The following is a 21,185-nucleotide window of genomic DNA, read 5'->3' on the forward strand; positions in this document are numbered from 1 at the left end:
GAGACGTTTTTCTCGTAGAGTCACCAGGGATACTGTTCCTGGTGGTCTGAAATGCCGACGCCATTCGGAAAATATTTTCTCGACGAGAGCATATCCCAAAGTGTGCGCCGAAACATGAAAAACTACGTCAATTCAGCTATGATGTCTTTGCCGCCGAAGGGGAGATTTGGAGGTACAAAGAAATGCAATACAGGGTTCTTTCAAAGATCGATACTGCCCTTTTACTCAGAAGTTTAATTCAAAAGGCCCAAGTACTGGTAGAAATGTCGACGGGACTGGCGAGAGGGATAGCGGTACCATCACTACACTCAACCAGAATAGAATGAGGCAGACGACGAATTTTATCCCCTTTCCCGGGTTTGGAATCTACTGAATATCGCCTGGGTAGTCACTGCTCTCAAAAGCTGACCCAAAGATGACTAAGTATAGATATCTTAGATCCATTGTATTGCTACGACCATTGCAGCCGCCTCGACGAATATTCTTGTGCTTCCCCTGAACATACTGGCCTCTCTGTAAGTGCAGCACAAAGCCATGTTAAATCATCAATGCTAACCAACAATAGTGCTGTTGCCGTTCGCGAGGACTCAAATTGCGGGGAAATCTTCCAGAGAGTTTGGATAGTATATGGAGAAGCTGATCGACGAAAGGATTATTGAAGTCCGCCAAAGTGAGCGTACAGATGATATGGGCTTCAGTTTAATTGTTAGAGCTGGCAAACAACTCAAGTACCACAAAGAAGTCTTCGCGGTGCCATTAACGAGATATGTGGTGATGGTTATCCATCATTGTGCGACTATGAAAACCTGATCAACATCAGCATGGCCAGCATGTCGGGCGTTTGTATCAACGATACTCCATGAATGACATATATATCTGCGGTTTTCGAAATTCCTGTAGAAGTGTCTCCGAAACAGGGTCAGACCATAACTATCGACAACAAGAGTCATTTGCACAGAGCAAGACATTCATGCCGTCGTGCCGTAATCCACGGTGGTGGCCGGGACGACTAAGCCTGATTAATGGCTGCAAAGACGACATTAACGAATGGGTCTCCGAGCTGCGACATCGAAAGAGCCGTGAATCAATAGCAAGATCAACAGGGTCAGAGGGCGCCAGCCCCGGAATGAGGAATTTGGAAGCCCTGCTACAAGCACACATCTCTTTCGGCCAGAGGTAGACTCGTTCATCTCCTTTCAGCGAAGGGCCAAGATCACGCCTTGGCCGACGGATTTCTGAGCAAGGGATCATTGCTACGCTTGTGGTTTTGATCAAGGAGTACTTCCTGGAGTTGGCTACAGATGATTGGACTAGTGATGAGAAATGAACCGAGAGGCGAGGCGCAAAGTACCTAGGTATACGCAAAAGCTCAATCGAGCAGCAACACGAAAACACACTTATACATATATCAAATATGCCGGTGTTAGTAGCATATAAATCCATTCGCGCCCCAAGAGCTCGGCTAATAAATACCAATGCCAGGACTGTTCTGTACCTTGAACCAAGTGGTGTAGTCCAACCAACACAACTTGGAACCGCATCTCAACTCCAATCACGAATTTAGCATGGATGTATTATGCAGGCACCGTAGGAACACTTCCATTGGCCATGTGTTCAAATTCAGCTCATGATTATTGCTCGTCCTCTCTTAACCAGCCTGACCGGCACATGCCCATCGGTGATTAGAGGAGTAGCACTGAAGTTACAATCTGTATCTTCTTTCTGGTTCATCTCTTGACTGTCAGTACTCGACTACTATGGATGTCTAATACCTGCATGACTACATACTTTATACTGACATCTGTCAAAAGACCAAATTTGACATCGTTAATAATATCGATTGTGGCAGATGTTGTCATCGGCTCCCGGGGGGCAAGAAAACAACGAACCTTGATATGAGGTGTTAAAATAAACATAGTAAAGAGTCCCCTAAGCTTAGGTTAAATTTACCTAAATATTTTTATCACTTATAGTTAAGGTCTTAAGTTTTCTTTCCTCCCCTAGATCGGATTGTATGGAATAGAGAGCTCCCCACTCGAACCAAGCTCCTTCAAAATCTGTGGCTGGCGGATGGATAATGAGGTCATTTTTTACGCGAGAGGGCCCGATACACTTCAGTTAGGTTGTTAGAAGAAATGGAAATGGAACGTCAATGGCACCAAAACCTATTTTCCTACCTACCGGTACTCCGTACCTAGCTGGAATTCCCTAGGAGCTCCAAATTTCCGTCCTTTAATTGGGCGCTTCTCTCACAACGAAATCATCCACACCTTTCCTACGGGGCATGACCATCAGATCGAAGGGGAAGACACGGGAGTTGAAAAAAAACATAAACAAGGGACTGGACCCGCTGCTCATCATTGTTGACACTTGACACGGGCCCTTCCGTTCTTCACCAGCCTAGGCCAGCCCATCAGCCATCAGCCGTCCCCCATCCAACGTGGAACCCCCCAAACAACACATTCGAGCTTGTACCTCTGTTCTTCATCACCATCACCAACTTCACTTTCTCCTCCTGGCCGTGGCCCAGTCTCCCACCCCGTATAAATATTATACTTTCACTTGCAACGAACGCCCTGTCAATTGCTGAAATTCGCTTTATGCACATTCGCTTTCAACCTATCCACCAACATGTCCAACCACAGATACAACTCTTGGCTGAAGACCAAGAAGAAAGGCGAACTCGAGAATCTTGCCGAGTCTGTTGGTCTCTCAGAGTATGTTTATTCCACCTCGATCTACTGATATACGTGCCGGTTTTCGCGCGCACCACTCGTTCTCCAATATCGCCCGCATCTTCTTTCTTTGTTCTTATTTTGCGCCCAAGCATGCATGTCCAAGCGCTTTCGCGACGCGCCCACTCTACCATCATGACCCCTCCATGCGATTAAGGAAACACTCTTGTGCTGACACGTATATGCAGTATCGACGGCTACAAGAAAGATGACCTTGGTGTGGCTCTTGATAACTTCCTCACTGAGAACTCGACGCGCTTTCTCGCCAACCCCGAGCTCGCTGGCTACTTCAACAGTCGCTCCAAGGCCCAAGGATCACCAGTCAAGAAAGAAGTGTTCCGTGAAGATGCCCTGAAGGTAGTCCGGAGACGACCCTCCAAGGCTGTGGAAGAAGTGACCCCCGAGTGAGTGACCTCCCGTCTTCCAAGAGTCTCTGGCGCGTTTTGCGCCTCTTCTGAATTGGGCGCGCGCGACCATACAAATAATGCATCGCGCGTCGCGATTGGAGTAACTAAGCTAACATGATGTTTTCTGTACCATAGAAGCGACGATGCCTCTTCTCCCCAAGCTCCATCGACAGCACTCGTCGAGACTCCTGGTCGCTCTCTGACCGAGGTCGCATCGCGCATCGCGCTTCCAGCCACCCCCGCTGATGTTGCTCTCGCTGTTGATCGCTCCACTAGTATTGTGCGCCAGCGCGTCTCGTCACTTTATGAGGAGAGTGGAATCACTGAGGTCAGTCATGCGACTCGCGACACTCTCAGCACCGTCACCAGCATCCTATTCTGCGTCGCGGGTTGGGAGCTTTGGAACGTTCGGCGCGAAATTCTGAGCAATGTTTACGCGTTTACAATTCCCGCCATCAGCGCACTCGGCACATCGGACTACCCTGTCTATGTTCCCGATATGTTCCTTCTTCTGACGTCTAGCTTCTGGTCTCCAGCCTTGACTTGGATACTGACCAGCGTCATCATCCCCTCTTTTGCTGGTTACTTCTTCAACCTGAGCGCGACAAGCCCCCCACCTTCGCGCGGACGCCCTCGCCCAAGCCATGCCGACTATGTCGTCGATCCCTTGACTTTCAGCATCGTCAAAGCCTTGGTTTCATTCGTTGTTTACGGGCAAGGCGTTAATTTTGGCGGTCTTCTGAACGATCTGTCTATAATGCGCCTCGAGAACGCCATCTATGGTGGCTATAAGGGTATCCTGACGGGCACTGCTGTCACTGCAGTGGTCAGCATTTATGACGCCGTTCTGAGGAAGTAAGATGTTTCGAGGTGAGCCCATTGTTATACAGGGTTACTGATTCTCGACAACCTCATATACGATTTGGGAAGCAGCAGCAGAGATGACGAGCAACCTGTATCACTCGTATACTCAGCGACACTCGCTTGAGTTTTACAGTCTTGCCGTAACTCGGAAACTTGCATTTGGGCGTCATGGCGTTGGAGGGGCTTTGAGTGTTGAAGGCGTCAGGGGATTTTGATACCTCGAGGATAACTGTGTTCTCTTGTCTTTGCCTCTTCAAGATGGTACTTTTGGGTTAAGCAAGTCGTTGTGATGCGCCTTTGCCTGCGATCTGAAGCGTTCACCAGCCCTTCGTCGTTGAACGAAGTCGAATGTGAGTGACGGGGCAAGGGATTCCCCGGAAACGCACGAAATGGGGAGCGCATATTGCTCTATACTATATTGACGGCCAGCCTGGACCTGGCATTTAGTTCTTTTTAAATTGATATTTTGGTGTCATTCTGAGTTGGGACATGGAGACGGGTTAGTTGGAAGAAGGCGCCTTCAATTGAATGGATAATGGCTGAGCTTTATAGTATTGACTTTCGAATTATGAACAGATATATGTCCTGAATGACTCTTCTTCTCCCCTCCTACATTCCAAAAGACCACTGTCCATCACCAATTCTTGAATAACAAGGTCTTGATCACGAATGAACTATGACAACAGAGGCCTCCCTTTCGTGCTAATGCTTACTGGTTACACATCAGTGTTCCTTATGGTGTCGAAGCAGTTCGTGTAAAAAGTTTGGCCCCTGATCTCGAATCTTTTCTCTGCATTTGTAGCGAGTTTACATCTGCCCGAAGCTGACTTGAGGAACCAGCAAATGAGGCAGCAAATTCATTCCCAAAAGACTTTAAGCAAGGGAAAGACATGTGGTCCTATCGCTAAACCGACTGGAACAAGTCCAGTTTACTTCGGAAGTCGCCCGTTGAGCAACGTTTGGCCTATGTTACGAGTATCAACAATCAAACCACAAGGTTGGTTTCAAACCCAGTTAGAATTTCACACCAAACTGCCACCTCTAATACTAGATTGAATCTATACAAGTCGCACCATGTTCACATTTGTCTTCCCAAAATCCCCCGGTCCAGAACGCCCCGTAGCATGCGCGGAGAACCCTTCCGCGGTTGGTCCTGGATGCCTCGTACCCAGAAACGACATGCCACACTGATTGAGTGACAAAAGTAAAATAAAATAAAAAGAAGAGAGAATTAACAGACAAGTCGAGAACTGTGAATTTTGGGTTTGAAATATGCAGACAACCTCGAATGATTCCCAGCCAAGACGACAGGGGAATGAATTAGGACGACGTTCTGGAAACCCTTGGCCGAGAGAATACCCAAACGTTGGAAGTGAAGAATAAGTAAGGTATGATAAGGTTCAAATAATAAAGTGTCTAGGTAGTTCTAGGACGAGTTCGTTGGGTCCGTAAACGGAATGCAAGCCGGACGAAGGAAGGAACTGTATAAAATGGATGCATAGAAATCGCGTCATCTCCCTCATCGTCATGGTGTTACTAGGAATCGGATGTCTTGCCATTCAGTAGTCGTGGGTATATTTGTACAGATGCTCCTGCAAATGCATATGTGCGTGGTGATGTCTGTCGTGTGCGCTGGTAGAGTGAGGACATGTAGTGTCGCCTTGCTCATGACGGCGACAAGGTTGAAGAGGGACTTGGTTTCGCGTCCCTAGGCTCAAGGTTTCTCTGAAGGATGCTCAAACTTGATGGGATGCACCAGCATACCACGCAGACATAACCGGCCGCTGCTATTCTCGTTCATCTCTTCTGTCTTGCCACCTCTCTCCCGTCCCTCATTGGCACGACCTCCATGCTTGCCACGGCCATCTAGCTGGGCATAGCCTAACCATCGGCGCCACATCAGACCAGCGAACTCGCTGTTAAAGTACCAACTGGTGCCCTTGTGATTATGCTCGTTGAGTTGGTCAAAAGGACTGCCAGGACCAGATGTCGAATGATCACGGCCGGCGTTGAAGGCTGCATCGATTTCACTGAAAGGGTACCAGGCTCGGTCGAGGAAAATTGGGTGTGGGGCGTACACTCCCTTCATACCATGATGCAGCGCGACTGTTGGAGGGAACATCTCGGAGAACATGGTATGGTGGTATCGCCAAACCTCTTCATGCATGGACATCAGCAGACGACGACTGAGACGTGATGCAGTAATGATGGCGCACCGTCGCGGAGGAGGAGCCTTGTAACCTGTAGCATCGTCCGAGAAGACCCAGCCAGATTGCTCCGTGTCGAACAGTGGGTTGAGAGTGATAATATCAGCCTCTTCACCAACGCCACATTTGGATCGATCGGGAGCATCAGAGCTGCATGAAGGGGGCATCATCGACTGACCCCACTCATCATGTCGTAGCTGTTCCTTGCCCTCGAACGATACCGGGCCGAAGATGGGAGCGCGACCTGAGGCCAGAGTGTCTTGCTGCACAGTTTGAGAAAAGTTCTCCCAAGTGCCATGGTAGGGAGGAATATAGTAACGAGCGCTGCGTTCCCAGAGAAGGGTTCGAGGCTGCTCCTTGGCCCACTTGCCTAGGCGGTCAAAGAATTCGTAGTAGCTGCCCAGATACCGCATATCCATCTCCCAGTTCCAGTAGTGTTCATACTCGGGGTGTTGCATAGCGAAAACTTGGAGAGGGAAGTGAGCGCTACGGTAGATGCCGTGAATATCGGCACCACTGGGGTTCTCGATCGTCTCGCCAAATCGTCCGGGGTACATGAGTCTCATTTGAGGCTCACTCCAGAGCGATACCAGGCCTCGGAACTCAGCAGGGACGTTGTCATTGATGATACGCTGTACAGTCCACTTATCAGACCAGATGGGCTCATCAATATTTCGCACCTGCATCAGGAAGTGAACTTGGTATTCACCACCTGATCGCAGGGAAAGCTCACTGATAAGCGCTCGGAAGTTCAGCACAGCTAATTCAGTCCACTTGAAGCCGGTGTATGTTCGAACAACGACGGCAATGCGTCCCTTCTTGTCGCCTGTCTCTGAGAGTTCCTGAGTGTCAGGGTTGACCTGCTTGAATCTATGCTTATTGGCCTTGTAGCAGTCTTCCTGTGCATCTGCCCAGTTAACATCGATGTAGTTGATTTTCCCAGTCTCTGCCCAAACATGCTCGTTATCAGACGCCTCGGTGTCCAAGCCAGTATCTAGACCGCCCTGGGCTCTGCTATAACCCAGGCCGTAAGGTCCATACCGACTGAAACGATCGAAACAGATGTCGTCTCTGAGTCCGAGGAGCTTGTACGAACCGATGGCGGGGTCCGGCATGTGCTGAGGAACACCATTGTAAGCATACAGATCAGGAGCAGGTACCGTTTTCTTGGAGTCGAGATAGCAGGTCTTGACATCGCTGCCATGGCTGTAAGGGATGTACTTCTGAGGCTTAGGCACATGGTCGCTCATAGTGGGAGAGGGCATCGGAGCCTTATCAGTAATATTGGGATATTCGGGAACAAGGTTGGCTTTGCTGACAATAGTCCGAAGACCGTGGAAGTACCCGTCGAGGCTGAATACATGGTTAGTAAAAGCATTAAACTAGACTGTTCGACGTACTGAGGGAATCTCAGCCAAGGCATCTTCTCAAGTTGCGCAGCAACTTCTTTCTTTTCATCAGCAGTAACATATTCGTTTTCAGGAACGGTTTCGAGCTTTCCATCACCATCCATATCACCAGTGAGCATTACAACAGTTTCGCCGTGTGTGTTCAAGACGGTGGCGGTCGCAATGGGTTGCTGAGTCTTGGTGCCGCTCATCTTTCCAACACTGTAGCCAGAACTTCGGGATTTTATAAAAATCAGGGTGATGAGCACAGCCACGCCAAAAAGCCAGGTCAACACCCTTCGGGCATGGCAGGGGCCCAGAAGTGATCGCATACGAAGTCTTGGTTTCTTCGTTTTTTCTGAAATGATGGAATAGGGGAGAAGAGGATCGATCTTCCTGCCCGATGGGCCTCGCGAATTATTGTTGTTGCGGGCGGCCATGGTGACTGAATGGCGCCGCTGCATACTAGGCTGAAGAGTCTGGCACGCTTAGGCCGAGGGGTTATCGGTTCGCAAGAGTTTGTACAGCGGGTACGTGCGATGGTAAGATTTACTGGTCGAGACAGGTGATGGCGAAAATTAACTTGTATGCAGAGCGAAAGTCGTCGTGGAGCCGGCCGACATCGAAGGGTTTATTTCAACAGGTTGCAGGTGAAAGTAACGACTGGCAGTCGTCGAGATATCCTGGAAGGTAAGTCGACGAAAGATGTTATCCGATAAAAGGCGGAGGATGAGCAGGTGAAAAGACTACCTCGTCATGAGACGACGGCAGTGAGATCAAAGGAGGTAAGGGTGAGGCTGAACAGCACAATCGCACGGCGCGACGCAAACGATTGAAGCAACACGGGATCGGTGCTTGTCGAATTTGCGATTAGAAAAAGAGGGCGTCGAGGAGAATGACGAACAGGCCGAGCGATGAGCGAAGGCGTTGACGAGGGGGAAAAGAAAGGAGGGGGGGAATAAGAGAAAAGAAGTTGACCAAGAAGAGATAGGAGGGAGAAAAAAAAGCGAAGCCAGACCAGGCCAGGAGAGGAGAGGCGAGAGCAGGGGATTATGGACACGGGACAAGGGGTTGCTGTCCAGGACCTTGCAAAGGGCGATAGGGGGACGAGGGAGGAAAGCACTCAGGGCAGGTCTCTACCTACGACTGCACAGTACAGCTCGGATGTACCTACGGATGGGGCCCGCTAGGTACGGGACTCCGCTAAAGGGACCGGGAAGGATGGACAGTGGAAGGGGTATGGCTACCTACCTACCTATAGAACCTCATTTAGGGAGTAGGGACAGTCTTCTGTAGGTGACATTTACTTTCTATCCATCTCATACGTAGTAGGTATGGAAGGTATCCATACTGTAGATACATTTTGTACTGTGTTATTTACACCCATCTTCTTGACTGAAGGCCTCTCTAATTTAGACCTGCATCTGGTGGTGGCTGTCGTCGTTTAGGCAGTCAGGAACCTCACCTATGCCCCGGAGAGCTCGGGACGCACGACTGCAGACAGGATGTTTAGAACTGATGCAAAGAGCAGCGTTCGACGGACCACAAATAGGTGTTTCTCAGTGGCTGTGTTGAGAGCAAAGGAGAGGCAGGCCATAGGGAGAGGAAGAATGACCCAACTCACTGATATCAGAGACCCTAGGAAATTTGGGATGTGCAAACGGTACCTACGCTGCACAGTGAATGGCGGACAGTACTCCGTACATGTAAGGTGTCTTCATCTTCACCTCGGGCAGTTTCGAGACCAGGCCTGCAGGGAAGTTTGTACTTCCAAAAAAGAAAAAGCCAAGTCTCGCTACTGACAAGGGACCCAGGGAACTTGGGCCAAACGTCAGGCATTTGGAGAACATCGAAGAATTAAGACTGGAACATGGCTCCGTTCAAGCTTTAGAGACTGGATGCCAAAAGCTCCAGGAACGGTAATAAGTGGTTCACTGGTAACTTCTTCAGCTCGCTTTCAGCACCGAAAAGTACCTAGATTTTGCCGAATCAACAGGCGCCTTGACAATGCCTTTCCCCTTGACGGTCTATTATCAGACGGTGTTGCCGGGGGTGGAGACAGATGTCCAATGAGAAACACTATATCCTTCAAATATCCAACCAACGATCGAAATCAAACGCCTTCGGGGCATATCTGATACTCAATTGGCTGAGCAATTTGGATTTTGGCAAGTCTCCGCTGACCTGACATACATACAGTACTATCGATGGCCTTGGGAACCAATCCGTTGCAGCTCCACGTTGTAAACAATCAACAGGGCCGTTACTGTTGTGGACATGAAAATGTCATCGCCGACTCTACTGCCGCCATCGCTACCGCTGTCCTGGAGACGGGCTGCTGATGCTTCACTAGTTGTTCCGTATTCTCTACCGACGAAGAGGACAGGACGATGTTTGTCAAGGACAATCAATGGCAATCGCTTCCAGCTAAGCCTTGAGTCCTTGCTTGGCCCAAGCCTTGCATCCCCTGTCATTGCGCCATATCCCAGCAACGTTCTGTCGCTTCCACCCCAATCAGAAAGATTAGAACGCGCACTGGGGGCTCCATGGAACATGGGCCCGTGGGTCTCCGAGCGAGGGCCAGTCCGCCCCTATTGTTAGTGAAGGGAGAGGCTCTCGTGGCTGATTATGGCGCACTTTGTCAATCATGAACCTTCTGAGCTCAAACATTGCCATGCTTGCCTCTGGCTGTGGTTGCGCGTCCTGCAACTCCTGATCGGCGTCTGATTCGAGGCCACGGAATCAGCCGCCTGTCATTCACGACAAACCCGTCGCCGGTACGGCTCTGTCTCTTCGTGTCCTGGACGAGGCATCAAGCATGGAACTCGGAACTGTCCCTATCGCACTGCGACGTAAGCAGAGTGTACCTACATATGCTGAGATCTCCAGCTAGAGACCCGCCTGGAAGTCAATGGGCTCGAGGCATGTCTCACTGGCAAATGAGTGCCGAGAGCGACCCTCCTCTTTTATGCTTGTTGGCATCTCATTTCGACCCTTTCCGAAAAGTCGTCACTCCAATTATCGATAGTAAATTAGCTCTGAATTGACAACAAGCAAGCCGTTGAAACAATCCCTTTCTTGCGATATAGATCGATGTCGTCGGTTTAGAATCTTTTGCTGAACAATTAGACTAAAGACATGAGTCGGTGAATCTTATCTGCGCAAACCCCGATTCTCTCTCCCAGCCACGCCCCCCTTCCATCCAGTCGAAGGACAGGGACACACGATGGGCGAGGGTCCTCCCGCCACGCGTCCTTAGGGTCTACTCCAATTATTTCTTTTCCACGGGTGTCAAATGGTTTATTATGACTGTGGACATTCATAACGGAGAATTGTATCAAGTAAAACTGTTGGAGATTGATGCACACTGCTTCATTCTGTAACGTTGGTTGCGAAGCCTTGTATGCCGATCCGATCCAAGACAATGTCAACGTCAACAATAATCTGAGAATAGCAACCTGACCCCCACTGTCGGTCTTTTTCAGGGTCAGCCAGCGTGCCGATTTGATTTTACAGAATCTCACGATTAGCCATCGAGCCTGTCGTGGCCGTACAATCTGCATATTTAATATAGTTGGTTCTACCTGAAGGAGAGCAACGGCGAGTCCACTCACTCTCAACCAACCTGCTCTGCGATCAGTAGAGGCGAGAATCCATGACCGTTGAAGTTTGAACTGTCTCCTTGGCCAAGCTTTTAGCCATGGTTGCATCGCGAGAAGTCACCAACGCCACAGGTTCCACCTCCAAATGAAGTTCAGCGACAGGGGGGCTGGCGAGCAAAGTTGACAATAATAAACAGCACATGTTATCTGAGATGGACCAAGGCGCAAGGCCAGTAGCAACAGATTGCCAAGGGCTGCTCGATTGCTGACACGAAGTCACCAACTGGGCGTTTTAGTGCGTGCAAGTGGCGAGCGAACCAGTTCTGAAGATGCATGCATCGCCTTGCCCAAGGTACCTACTCTGTAGTCAGGCTCTTTCTGCTTACAGAGTAAACCCAAGACGTTGCAAATCGCTGACTTGTTAATTAGCTCATCGTTCACTGCGATGTATTCTTTTGTCTGTCATCGTTGTGTGTACGTACGTACGTTTATACTGTGGATATTGACAGAACCATCGGAAACGTCCGTGACTCAACATCCAATGTTCTATTGTTGGAGATGCACTATGTACGCGACGTGGTAGTTATCACTGTGGTTTATGCTCCCCGACGGAGACCCTTCGCATACATAATGTCCCCGTTCTCGTGTTTCGTCCGTGTAACGTCTTGCTGGCGATTATGCTGTCACAGGGCGACCGACCATGGTGTGGGGGGTTTCCCGAGTCTACTTGAAGGTTGTGCCGATGTCGTTGTAAAAGTATAATGCATTATGGTATCCACTATGTTTCTTTATTAACTTGAATATGCTTGATATTTGAGATCCGATGCCTTCGTATTCTTAAGCGAGCGTTTGACTTACATCAAAAGAGGACCCGCCATTTTCTGATCAACGAATTCCTTGGCAATTGGCATGTTTATCGCTACCTACCGGCCTACCTACCTACCTGAGGATGATTGACTGGGTCGTGGTTCATTTCCTAAAGTCCCCAACCCCAATTGATACTAGTTAGAGGCAGTCGTTGTGAGAATCCAATCTCCAAAGCTATGCAAGGTCATTTCAAATGCGGCGGGTCTCGCGGTAAGGCCAAGTTGGAAAAGCTGGTGTTGACCAGTCACCACGCGGCAATTGACCAGCCCTGCATCGTTATCATCTTATTTTGGCGTCTTGAGCTAGTTACAAAGGAATCTCTCATCTCAACTGGGGTTGAGATTGACTTGCGGGCCGGAATCCCTCAAAATCTCACGGCCACTACTAGTGTAAGGTAGCTCACCATGCTGCGTTGCGTTGCACGCTGGAACTCGACATGAAGAGAACAGCTGTTCTTGCGTTTTGCAAGGTGTTCGAACATGTATCACCCCCCCCCCCCCCAACCCAACCCAACCCAACCCAACCCTATTGTGTATCGTACAGGCTAACAGGCCAAGACGTTAAGGCCAAGGTAGTACCGTGTCACCTTGAATTCAGAGAAAACGACGAGCACATACATGAGCCTATGGTAAGCCTAACACTAAGCCTAATGTTTATGGTTGCGTTATCTTTCTACTACACTCTGTATGCACACACATTTCCATCCACTGCACCCTTCCCACTCTGAGGATGTCACCAAACAACATGGCTTGCGTTGATACAGTTATCGGTTGGTTACATCTTTCAGCAAATGGGTGATAGTTAGGTAGTGGCAATAACACGGCCCTGTAGTGTAACAGTAGCAACGGGGAAAATGTTGTAAGGCTGGCTTGGCTTATCTACTTATTATTAGCTCCCAAGTTCTTCGGTTCTCATCTGAAATGAGGCTGGGGTGAACAACAAACTTTCGCATTTCTCCTCCAATACATTACATCATAATATATTGATTGTATCTACGTATCACATGTAATTAATGATTGATAGGTGCAACACATTTATCGTCTCTTATTTTCTACTACCTTATTTCACCTGAAGTGACAGCCCTATTTATAGGAAAGTAAAAGCTCACGGAAATGCCAAACAACTTCTCCGCTTCACTTCTTTGCCCTTACTAGATTCTCAGTTCTACTCCAAATGCTGGCCATTCAGTCTCGCTATCCTCGGTATTACAGCTTGCGCCTACATCTGACCAATGATGTCTCCGCAAGATGTCCCTTTCTAGTCCTATTCCTTTGCAAGAATCAGGTCTCACGGCCTATGTTTCGGCTCTGCTGTTCTGGATCACTCCTGTCAAACGCAAAGCTTGGCCCCAATATTTGAGCACTTTTGGATCGATCTGTATCCATATTATGATCGGCTTTGACCTCGTTCTCATCTTCCTTGGGACCTTCTAGCCTTGCTTGAGTTCTCTCTCGCCAGCCTTTCCCCCATCGAATTGCAGCCATGGTCGCCAGAGCTGAGCCTATCAAATACGCTACTGAGATGGTCGAAAACCATCCAATGCCGACTGCTTCGACTGCCGGTAGAACTACAGCTGAAGCGATGCAGCCAACCAAGTATCTCGCGAAAAAGTTGGTTGCAGCCACCTCTGCCCCATGGCCAGGCATGACATCGAGACAGTAAGTGTTGTACGAGGGAAAGCAAAACAATTGCGCCACGCCCTGTACGAACATGGCGATAACAGGCACTGGAATACCTCCAACCTCCCTATCGACACTCCAGCCATATACCAGCATGCTTCCCGGCATGATTGCGCCCATGAAAGGCAGGGTGGATCGAAGTCGATCTTCTGGTATACGGACGCCTCCACGTTTCTCGATCCATCGCTTGGCCATCATGTCCGCCCAGTGCCCACCTCCGAAAGTCCCTACCAGGTAACCGAAGCCGGGTGCCAGGTAAAACAGACCCGACAGCAACGGCGAGTCGAGCTCGAAGCGGGGATTCAAAACATAACGGACCGGTGTTAGGAGGCTGTACATGTTCCAGGTTAAGGATGCACTGCCAAAAGCCACCAGTACAATATTGAAGAATTGGAATAGTCGCAAGACTCGCATCGGGCTGATCATGCCGAGAACCTTCAGTGTCCTTTTCTTGCCCGAGAGGCTTCTCAGATCGTTGATCTTGAGGTGATGAGCTGTTTCGCATACAACAAAGTACACGCCGAGTACTCCGGCAGCAGCCAGTCCTGTCTGAAGCCAAAAGATAGTCCTCCAGGACGAACATGTTACGATGATACCGCCCAAAAATGGTCCAAATGCAGGACCAACAAGTGTGCCGGTCAGAAACCATCCCATTGCTGCACCGCGCTCTATTGGACGGTAGATGTCACTATTCTCATATCAGCGGCAATGGCTCTCAGGGCACCCGATGCTATTGAAGCTCCTTGAAGATCGAGCTGGCCATTTGAGTAAACAGCCAGACTCTAGAGGTTGGTTGCTCAGAGTATGAATATCGAACAAGTCTAGGTTATTGTTGCGATCACCAATAAGATGGTTCACTGTCTTACCTGTGACCCAGGGTCCTTACAAGGACATAAGGCATTTTATAAGTAGAAGAATGAAAAACCTGGCAACTTACCCAATGCATGCTGGGCCGATGAGAATGAAAGCTGTGCCCCCAAACGCCGAGGCCGCCCGAAAGACGATAAACGAGGTGAGGTCAGGAGCCAATGCAGTGGCCAGACTGAGTAAGAAGAAAATAGTCGAAGAGGACAGGGCTGCCTATGAAAGTGTCAGCGTTTTCCCTGCTCTTATGGACACTCCGTCAAGACTTGGGAAATGAGTTGACTTCCTGGTTCCAACCAGAGCACCACAAGCACTTACACTCCGCCTTCCATAAACCTGGCTCATGGGCCCCCAGAATAAAGGTGATAACGCCATTACAATCATATACGCTGCATTACTAAGATTTATAATGCTTCCCGTGCTGTTGAAAGTCCTCGCGACCTCTGGTGTCGCCGCTAACACTGAAGTGCTCGATATTGGCGATAGAAACGCCCCAAACGACAGGACGGTCACGATAGCAACTTTGCGTCTTGAGGAAACTTTGTCAAAGATCTCATCACCTGCCTCGCGGTAAGGCACATCGCCATCTGACGCAGTGATGATGGCAGCCGGTTCGAACGCATCGTGGCCAGATATGTGTGATGTTGTGCGATTGATAGCGTCTTGGGTTGGGTCTCGGACTGTAGTCTGTGGGGAAGATTCTTCCTCGCTCATGGCAGATGATGATATTCCATCCTGTGAATCCTGTAATGTCTTCGGCATGGTAATCAGTGGGCTCTAAATCTTGATTTGGGTTTCCGGGAAGAATGTGGATTTACATTCCCGCATCAGACAAAAATGATCAAACAACTCAATATCTCATAGAAGTATAGGAAGTCAGAGCAATAAAGCAAACGGGACCAAAAGACCAGCAGCTACAAGGCATATATTAGCACGAGAGCTCCACATGAGGAACTCATGCAGACTTCGTCCCCGAGAGCCCTCGATTATTACATCCTAGCAAAACAGTACCATACATGGAATCATCCCCTCTCCACTTCTTCTTCACTATTGAACCTCAAGTGATCGATCACATTAATGCATAAATAGTCGCTGATATGTCTGTAATATCCACATGGCAGTCTATTCACAATCAGCTCCATTACCGAACACCAACATCCATGACCAAACGGGCGACAAATCCCCAGGACTGGAGACGTTTGCAAGTGACTGTGAAAGATTTCGGAGTGCATTCCGGCGCAGTTGCTTACGCTGAATTTTGATTTGTTTTGGGAATAACCCGGACATCGGTTCGGGTGCGGTCTGCCGGGTCGGAATGGTGCTTCCGATTGAACCCACTTTTTATTCGGGGGTACCGTTCAGCCATTCCGTTATGAGATGTTCACCTACTCTGTAGGTGATAAACAATTCCAATGTAGGTGGCAAAAATCTTGTCCATGGGCTTACGGATCAAATCTCTTTTTAATTTTGTTTCTTATTGCGGCGCCTACAAGCAAACGCCAAGTTGTAATACAAGTTCTGTCATAGAATCAGATGCTAGAACGCCAACTCCTCCCAATGCTTGTGTATATGTTTGTCCAGTAGTCTCACCGGAAAGCAATGCCTCCCCAGGGTATTCTCATATCTAAACATGCGCACCATAGTTCCTCTGTCGTTGTTCCTAGGCCAACAGCTTCTGTACACGACTCTGTAGCACTCTATCAACGGGTTGGCTGCTACGCTGCACAACCACGTTTTCTCTGCCTCCGATTGTAACGACTCGAAGCCACTCCGGGGCGACCTCGCTGGCAATCAAACGCACGCAAGCTGCCCCCTCCTCCTTCGATACCGGAACCCGGAGAGAGTCTTTGAGCTTCTCAAGTATAACTGCCATCGTAAAAGCCTGTCGTGGCAGTGACATTGGGTTGGATAGGCTCAGCATTGAAATAGTTGCTGCAACATCGCCCACGCGATTGAGGGCTGCACGTCGCTGAAGCTCGGGCCCAGAAGGGGGAAGGGGTTCGTTGGCTTTAGCTAATTGTTTTAATCGTAGCCGATCAAGCAGGCTCATCTTTGTGCCATCTGGGTTGAGGAGGGGGCTGCTGGATGCCGCGTTTTGTCTTGCTGCCTTCTCATGCTGCTTCGTCACAATGCTACTCTTAAGCTCCGACAACGCACGCTGACCTTTGTTAAGAATTGGATTCGCTGTTGTTCTGTTGTCCATGTTCTTTATCTCCACTTGGGGAAGCTCGTTCAGTGAGAGACTATCCAACGGAAGGTCAATGTCCATTTCATCGGCGGAGCGTTCGGTGCCTAATGTTCTCAAATTGATTTCAAATTGTTTCAGCAAACGCTCTTCATGGATTGGTGCCATGTCGACAGAAGAGCGCTCAACACATATCTTTCCCCGGCCATAGTCGGCAATCATGAATGGTGAATGAGTGTTGGTTTTTGTCGAAGTTTGTATAGCGATACATCGTCGAATATCCTCGATAGTGACCTGGCGTTTACCCCACGATTGAGAAATATGTGGCGCAAGTGTGCGTATGTCGATAGGTGAATTGTTACCGTTGTGAGCCAACTGGATCATAATTGTCTTGACAAACGACCGATGTATGTCAACGAGCTCGGCAAGATGGAGAGGAAGTGCATCCTTGTCGACCGTCTGCTTGCGCAGCGTTTTGAATACATTGTCGAGCTTGGTTTGCACTGTCTTTCCTTGCCTCTTGCTCTCGGAAAGAGGTGTGGTCCCTATGGGCTTGTGGGCAGCTCTCGCCCTTGAGGGAGTTGCCTTCGCAGTTCGCTTCCCTTTCGGCACATTCTTCGCAGCCCGGTCCGCAGCCAGTTCCTGGTTCTTTGATACGAGCTTTATAGGCGTGGCAAGTTCATCGTCACTGCTGGGTGCAAAAGATGCAGTCCGAGCCTTAGTTCTCGGATGGGCATCTTCTCCATCTGTGGCCGCTTTGCGTTTCCTAGTGATTACCGAAGATGCAGGCTGGGCGACAATCTTCTTAGCAGTATCGTTTGGGGTACAAGCTTTCGAGACACGGGTGAAGTTGGTAATGGAATGGCTAGCAGAAGGTGCAGCTTGGTTGCGCCTGGCCGGTCGAGGCATCCTCAAGTCTCTGTGAGAGCTGAAACACTTGAGGAAGCGATTTAAGTGAAGGAGCAGATGAGGAAATTCAAATATGAAGAGAACGACCTTTGCAAGGAAGGAAGTCGTGGTCATCAAGTGAGAGGACCCAATAGCGGAAGTTGCAGTGAAGAAAATTGAGAAGCTTGGGTAAGTAAAGGCGATGTCTTGGAAAGTGGAAATCACGTCCACGAAAAGATGGATTGTACTCCGTCGTCAAGGGGAACGCGAAGATCTAGACGCGTTCTGGCGAACTCGCCGCGTCTCACACGCGTAAAGCTGTTCCACATACGGAATACTCGCGAATAAAGTTAAGTGGTGCACGGACCAGTACAGACGGCTGAGGGTCAACTGTGCCTTCTGGCATAATAGTATTGCACTTTAAAGGAAGGCATTATCACTTAAGATAATAGATTTTAAATCTACTAGTCTGCTATAAGTCTGTTATTTCTATTACTATTCTATTAATCTTAAAATCTAGCTCTCTTAAAAATGGTATATATTGAGGTATAATAGCTGTATAATATAAAGATAACAGGTCTTAGGGAAGTCAAATTTCCTATCAACAGACTACCAGCACCCTGACCCAGGCCCCCTCACCCGGGTAGGTAGGCCAGTCGCCTGACCTTGGTCAATTTTTGCCCGTACTGAATTAGCACCTCGGGCACAACTGATCTATGGTTCCATGGCTGTGATGACATTTCTATAGGAACGAAGTGTCCTAAATTTTCGTCCGTATGTCTCTATGGCCTCGAAAGACGGTATAAGTGTTAAAGTCTGTCCGTACTCCGAATACGAGGGAAAGCTGAACATCTTTGTATATAACCCTAGCCATGCTCCCCCAACACTGGCTCGTGTATTACCAGTAAAACTGTTCCTTTACAAGACTAGATCAAGTACATGTTGATGTAGTGGCCTGATGGGCAAGCACACGTACTTATATGTCTAGAGTACTTGAGGTGGTCTGGAGGCAACTTAACCTTTTCCGTGTAATATGGTGGTCCAGCAGGTCAATCAGCGTTCTTTGTTGCTCAGTACGCCAGTAGTAAGTGTCATAATATCCCTTGGGTACACATGATTGCATTTCTATCTCTCGACACCTTGTGTTCATATAATACAAGAGCTGCAGTAATCATTAGCTCTCCAGCCTCATTTAACAATATCTCTGTGAAAAACCACGTGAGAGCTATACATGACTGATTCTCTGAAAAGAGACATGAAGAACGACACCTAGCTGTAAAGTGTTGCTTACTCCTTGGATCAAATAAAACGCGCCATTGTCCAAAAAACAAAGTCCTCATGATAGTTTGCATAAAAAAATTAACACTTCATACTCCAATTATTCGATCTGTACCAAGACTCCGGAGCGCACTAATATGATATCGTGATAACCCAGCAGAACAAATAGCAAAGCAATAAAACATTCCTCCAAGGTAAAACAGAAAAAGGTTTTCTTGTCCATTTCCAAGTATGAACGGGTTGCATGGGTCGCGAGGCTTCGCCAGAGCCATTTAAGTTTCCCCGGGCAGCTAAAGGGCTTGCAGCTCAACGGCGGCCAGACGAGGTCCAGTGTTCAGGCCTAAAGCTAACAGGACTGGGTGGGGGAGGAGCAGGTACGGTATAGTCATCCTCTTGGATATGGTGGACTGGAGTTGAGGGGCGGTTCGTTTTGGTGGAAAGAGTAGCAGTGATACTAGTATAGAGGAGGTCTTGCGAAGTGACGACTCTCATGCTGCGAGGCGCGCCCTGGATTGAGGGCGAGTGTTGACCAGGCATGTTTCTTTTTCGCTTAGAAGACAAGAAACAGAGTATGGTTTCTGGGTGAATGTGTTGTTAGAAGAAGATTCATTGATATGGGTGAAGCTGGCTTAAAAGTCAACAAGTACAGTACGTACCAGAATAGAAACAAAGCAGCTTGCGTAAACTGAAGATATGCGATGGAGCTGGCCCCAGTAGACTTTGTGATACACGTCAGGTCAGGATATCGTATCCTTAGGCTCAAGCGTATACTGATAGCAATGTTTATTCTCTTTTCTCTTGTCTCTTTTCTTTCTCGAATTCTCTGCCCCGACTTGAGGTTTCGAGGTCGCCACGGCAGGGTTATCTCAGCAGCCGGGATACTGGCTAGTGGCTGCTGTTGTTAGGATGAGAAGTGTCCTGGTGAAAACAACTGAAAGATCTCGCGCGTATGCAAAGCAGCCACGGTCAAGGGTAAGGCAACGAAAGATTGGTTTAAGCTTTTCAGATAGTTATCCAGGTAGGATAGATAAGGTAGGTAAGATATAGGAAAAGAACAATCCGGGGAAAAGGGCGGACGGCCAGTTTATAAAGGGGAGTGCTATTGCTAGGGACGGAGAAAAAACGATAGGGATGGGATGGGATAAGGTGAGGTACCGTACCGTATTATCGATGCAGTCCGGGTACCTCATCTCACAACCCAACCTGAGCCTGATTTGAATGAATACCAACCCAGGTCCCAACCAAAGCTGGCGCAGACAAGGGCGTCACTGTCATTGCACGATACCGACACCGTCAAAAGGTACGTTATCAGCGAACGGCATTGACAGGGCGAGCCGGCCTGTGAGACGACGACATAACAAGCCAACAACTTAGCAAGGGCAAAAGCAACAAAACCTGGGGAACAGCCAACAGGACGGGTGCCTTGTCTTGGCTTTGGTGCTAAGGAAGCAGGTACATGTTTCTACCTGACCAGGTATCCATGCACGGCACCAACGGAGAAGAGGACACACACCATGTATGTATAATGACATCCCTGACCTGGATACCCGTACATATATATTCCAACGATTACCTTACCTCACCCCCGAACCCCTCCGTGGCCCATTTCGTCCAAAGCCTGCATTGTTTTGGCGTTTGCAAGTGACGAACAAAAAGTACTTGTACTTACTAGGTATACTTATGGAGGTTCTTAGGGAGGAGACCACCTCCGCCCATCAGAAATCTTGTCTTGATATGACAAGCACCATAGCGAAATGGTGCAACATGCACGGTCTCTCCACTTCCTCAAGAGCCACATTATCGAAAAGGGGGCAGGTATCGATACAAGTACTGACTAGCAGCCCAGTTAAGTCCACCTAAAAGAAAGAAAGAAAGGCATTGGAGTTGTGACCCTGACTTTGCTGGTTCACAGCCAATAACTGCCTCGCCGGTGACTACCCTGCATCATGCCGATATCATTGGAAGGACCTCAACCACTGAACAAGTGTGTGTTGTTACCAGGATCGCTCCGAACAAAGGTGTCCCAGTTACAGAAAGAAAACAAGAAATCCGTCTAAAAGGGGAACGGCGAGACGGAAGGCTGACATGTAAAGAACGGCCGAGGTTGTCATCGTTAGTTGATAAACGAGGCCTCGTTCTGTATCTCAGAACCCGCACAGAGGGAAAAGACAAGTACCAGATAGGTACCAGTATGATCATGATCCTACGACTAACTATGCGC

General features: G+C 48.7%; 8 protein-coding genes across 8 annotated transcripts; 2 read left to right on the forward strand and 6 right to left on the reverse strand.

Moving 5' to 3' along the window:
• Positions 1-627: 627 nt before the first annotated feature.
• Positions 628-810, forward strand: FVEG_15106 (hypothetical protein; the record flags this gene model as incomplete). The annotated part of the gene is made up of 1 exon (XM_018904198.1): positions 628-810. The coding sequence occupies one exon, from the start codon at positions 628-630 to the stop codon at positions 808-810; it is 183 nt and encodes a 60-aa protein (XP_018746267.1).
• Positions 811-2,237: 1,427 nt separating this feature from the next.
• On the forward strand, positions 2,238-4,710 carry FVEG_02632 (hypothetical protein). Its single transcript, XM_018890017.1, has 3 exons — positions 2,238-2,717; positions 2,924-3,139; positions 3,278-4,710. Exons 1-3 carry the CDS (start codon positions 2,632-2,634, stop codon positions 3,999-4,001), a joined length of 1,026 nt encoding a protein of 341 aa, XP_018746266.1. The 5' UTR covers positions 2,238-2,631; the 3' UTR covers positions 4,002-4,710.
• On the reverse strand, positions 4,533-8,688 carry FVEG_02631 (hypothetical protein). The gene is made up of 2 exons (XM_018890016.1): positions 7,614-8,688; positions 4,533-7,566 (listed from the first exon to the last, which is right to left on the reverse strand). Exons 1-2 carry the CDS (start codon positions 8,063-8,065, stop codon positions 5,721-5,723), a joined length of 2,298 nt encoding a protein of 765 aa, XP_018746265.1. The 5' UTR covers positions 8,066-8,688; the 3' UTR covers positions 4,533-5,720.
• A 1,057-nt stretch (positions 8,689-9,745) lies between these two features.
• FVEG_02630 (hypothetical protein) lies at positions 9,746-10,506 on the reverse strand. The gene is made up of 2 exons (XM_018890015.1): positions 10,284-10,506; positions 9,746-10,223 (listed from the first exon to the last, which is right to left on the reverse strand). Exon 2 carries the CDS (start codon positions 10,154-10,156, stop codon positions 9,803-9,805), a length of 354 nt encoding a protein of 117 aa, XP_018746264.1. The 5' UTR covers positions 10,157-10,223; positions 10,284-10,506; the 3' UTR covers positions 9,746-9,802.
• A 973-nt stretch (positions 10,507-11,479) lies between these two features.
• FVEG_02629 (hypothetical protein) lies at positions 11,480-11,968 on the reverse strand (the record flags this gene model as incomplete). Its single annotated transcript, XM_018890014.1, has 2 exons — positions 11,690-11,968; positions 11,480-11,616 (listed from the first exon to the last, which is right to left on the reverse strand). The coding sequence occupies exons 1-2, from the start codon at positions 11,739-11,741 to the stop codon at positions 11,480-11,482; spliced, it is 189 nt and encodes a 62-aa protein (XP_018746263.1). The 5' UTR covers positions 11,742-11,968.
• Positions 11,969-13,088: 1,120 nt separating this feature from the next.
• Positions 13,089-15,876, reverse strand: FVEG_15105 (hypothetical protein). Its single transcript, XM_018904197.1, has 3 exons — positions 14,932-15,876; positions 14,687-14,829; positions 13,089-14,437 (listed from the first exon to the last, which is right to left on the reverse strand). The coding sequence occupies exons 1-3, from the start codon at positions 15,373-15,375 to the stop codon at positions 13,351-13,353; spliced, it is 1,674 nt and encodes a 557-aa protein (XP_018746262.1). The 5' UTR covers positions 15,376-15,876; the 3' UTR covers positions 13,089-13,350.
• Positions 15,877-16,055: 179 nt separating this feature from the next.
• Positions 16,056-17,922, reverse strand: FVEG_02627 (hypothetical protein). The gene has a single exon (XM_018890013.1). It carries the CDS (start codon positions 17,819-17,821, stop codon positions 16,274-16,276), a length of 1,548 nt encoding a protein of 515 aa, XP_018746261.1. The 5' UTR covers positions 17,822-17,922; the 3' UTR covers positions 16,056-16,273.
• An 861-nt stretch (positions 17,923-18,783) lies between these two features.
• Positions 18,784-20,124, reverse strand: FVEG_02626 (hypothetical protein). The gene is made up of 2 exons (XM_018890012.1): positions 19,621-20,124; positions 18,784-19,542 (listed from the first exon to the last, which is right to left on the reverse strand). The coding sequence occupies exon 2, from the start codon at positions 19,499-19,501 to the stop codon at positions 19,271-19,273; it is 231 nt and encodes a 76-aa protein (XP_018746260.1). The 5' UTR covers positions 19,502-19,542; positions 19,621-20,124; the 3' UTR covers positions 18,784-19,270.
• Between the last annotated feature and the right edge of the window lie 1,061 nt (positions 20,125-21,185).

Source organism: Fusarium verticillioides, chromosome 5, assembly GCF_000149555.1.
Source record: "Fusarium verticillioides 7600 chromosome 5, whole genome shotgun sequence".
Classification (NCBI taxonomy): domain Eukaryota; kingdom Fungi; phylum Ascomycota; class Sordariomycetes; order Hypocreales; family Nectriaceae; genus Fusarium; species Fusarium verticillioides.

Excerpts from the sequence above, each read along its gene's own strand:
- FVEG_02626 (XM_018890012.1), bottom strand. The coding sequence starts at position 19,501 with ATGCCTGGTCAACACTCGCCCTCAATCCAGGGCGCGCCTCGCAGCATG.
- FVEG_02632 (XM_018890017.1), top strand. The coding sequence starts at position 2,632 with ATGTCCAACCACAGATACAACTCTTGGCTGAAGACCAAGAAGAAAGGC. Across the intron at positions 2,718-2,923 it reads GAGTCTGTTGGTCTCTCAGA|TATCGACGGCTACAAGAAAG; the intron begins GTATGTTTATTC and ends ACGTATATGCAG. Across the intron at positions 3,140-3,277 it reads GTGGAAGAAGTGACCCCCGA|AAGCGACGATGCCTCTTCTC; the intron begins GTGAGTGACCTC and ends TCTGTACCATAG.
- FVEG_02627 (XM_018890013.1), bottom strand. The coding sequence starts at position 17,821 with ATGACCACGACTTCCTTCCTTGCAAAGGTCGTTCTCTTCATATTTGAA.
- FVEG_02631 (XM_018890016.1), bottom strand. The coding sequence starts at position 8,065 with ATGCAGCGGCGCCATTCAGTCACCATGGCCGCCCGCAACAACAATAAT. Across the intron at positions 7,567-7,613 it reads CCTTGGCTGAGATTCCCTCA|CCTCGACGGGTACTTCCACG; the intron begins GTACGTCGAACA and ends CCATGTATTCAG.
- FVEG_02630 (XM_018890015.1), bottom strand. The coding sequence starts at position 10,156 with ATGTTCCATGGAGCCCCCAGTGCGCGTTCTAATCTTTCTGATTGGGGT.
- FVEG_15105 (XM_018904197.1), bottom strand. The coding sequence starts at position 15,375 with ATGCCGAAGACATTACAGGATTCACAGGATGGAATATCATCATCTGCC. Across the intron at positions 14,830-14,931 it reads AGGTTTATGGAAGGCGGAGT|GCAGCCCTGTCCTCTTCGAC; the intron begins GTAAGTGCTTGT and ends ACACTTTCATAG. Across the intron at positions 14,438-14,686 it reads ATCGGCCCAGCATGCATTGG|TGACATCTACCGTCCAATAG; the intron begins GTAAGTTGCCAG and ends ATATGAGAATAG.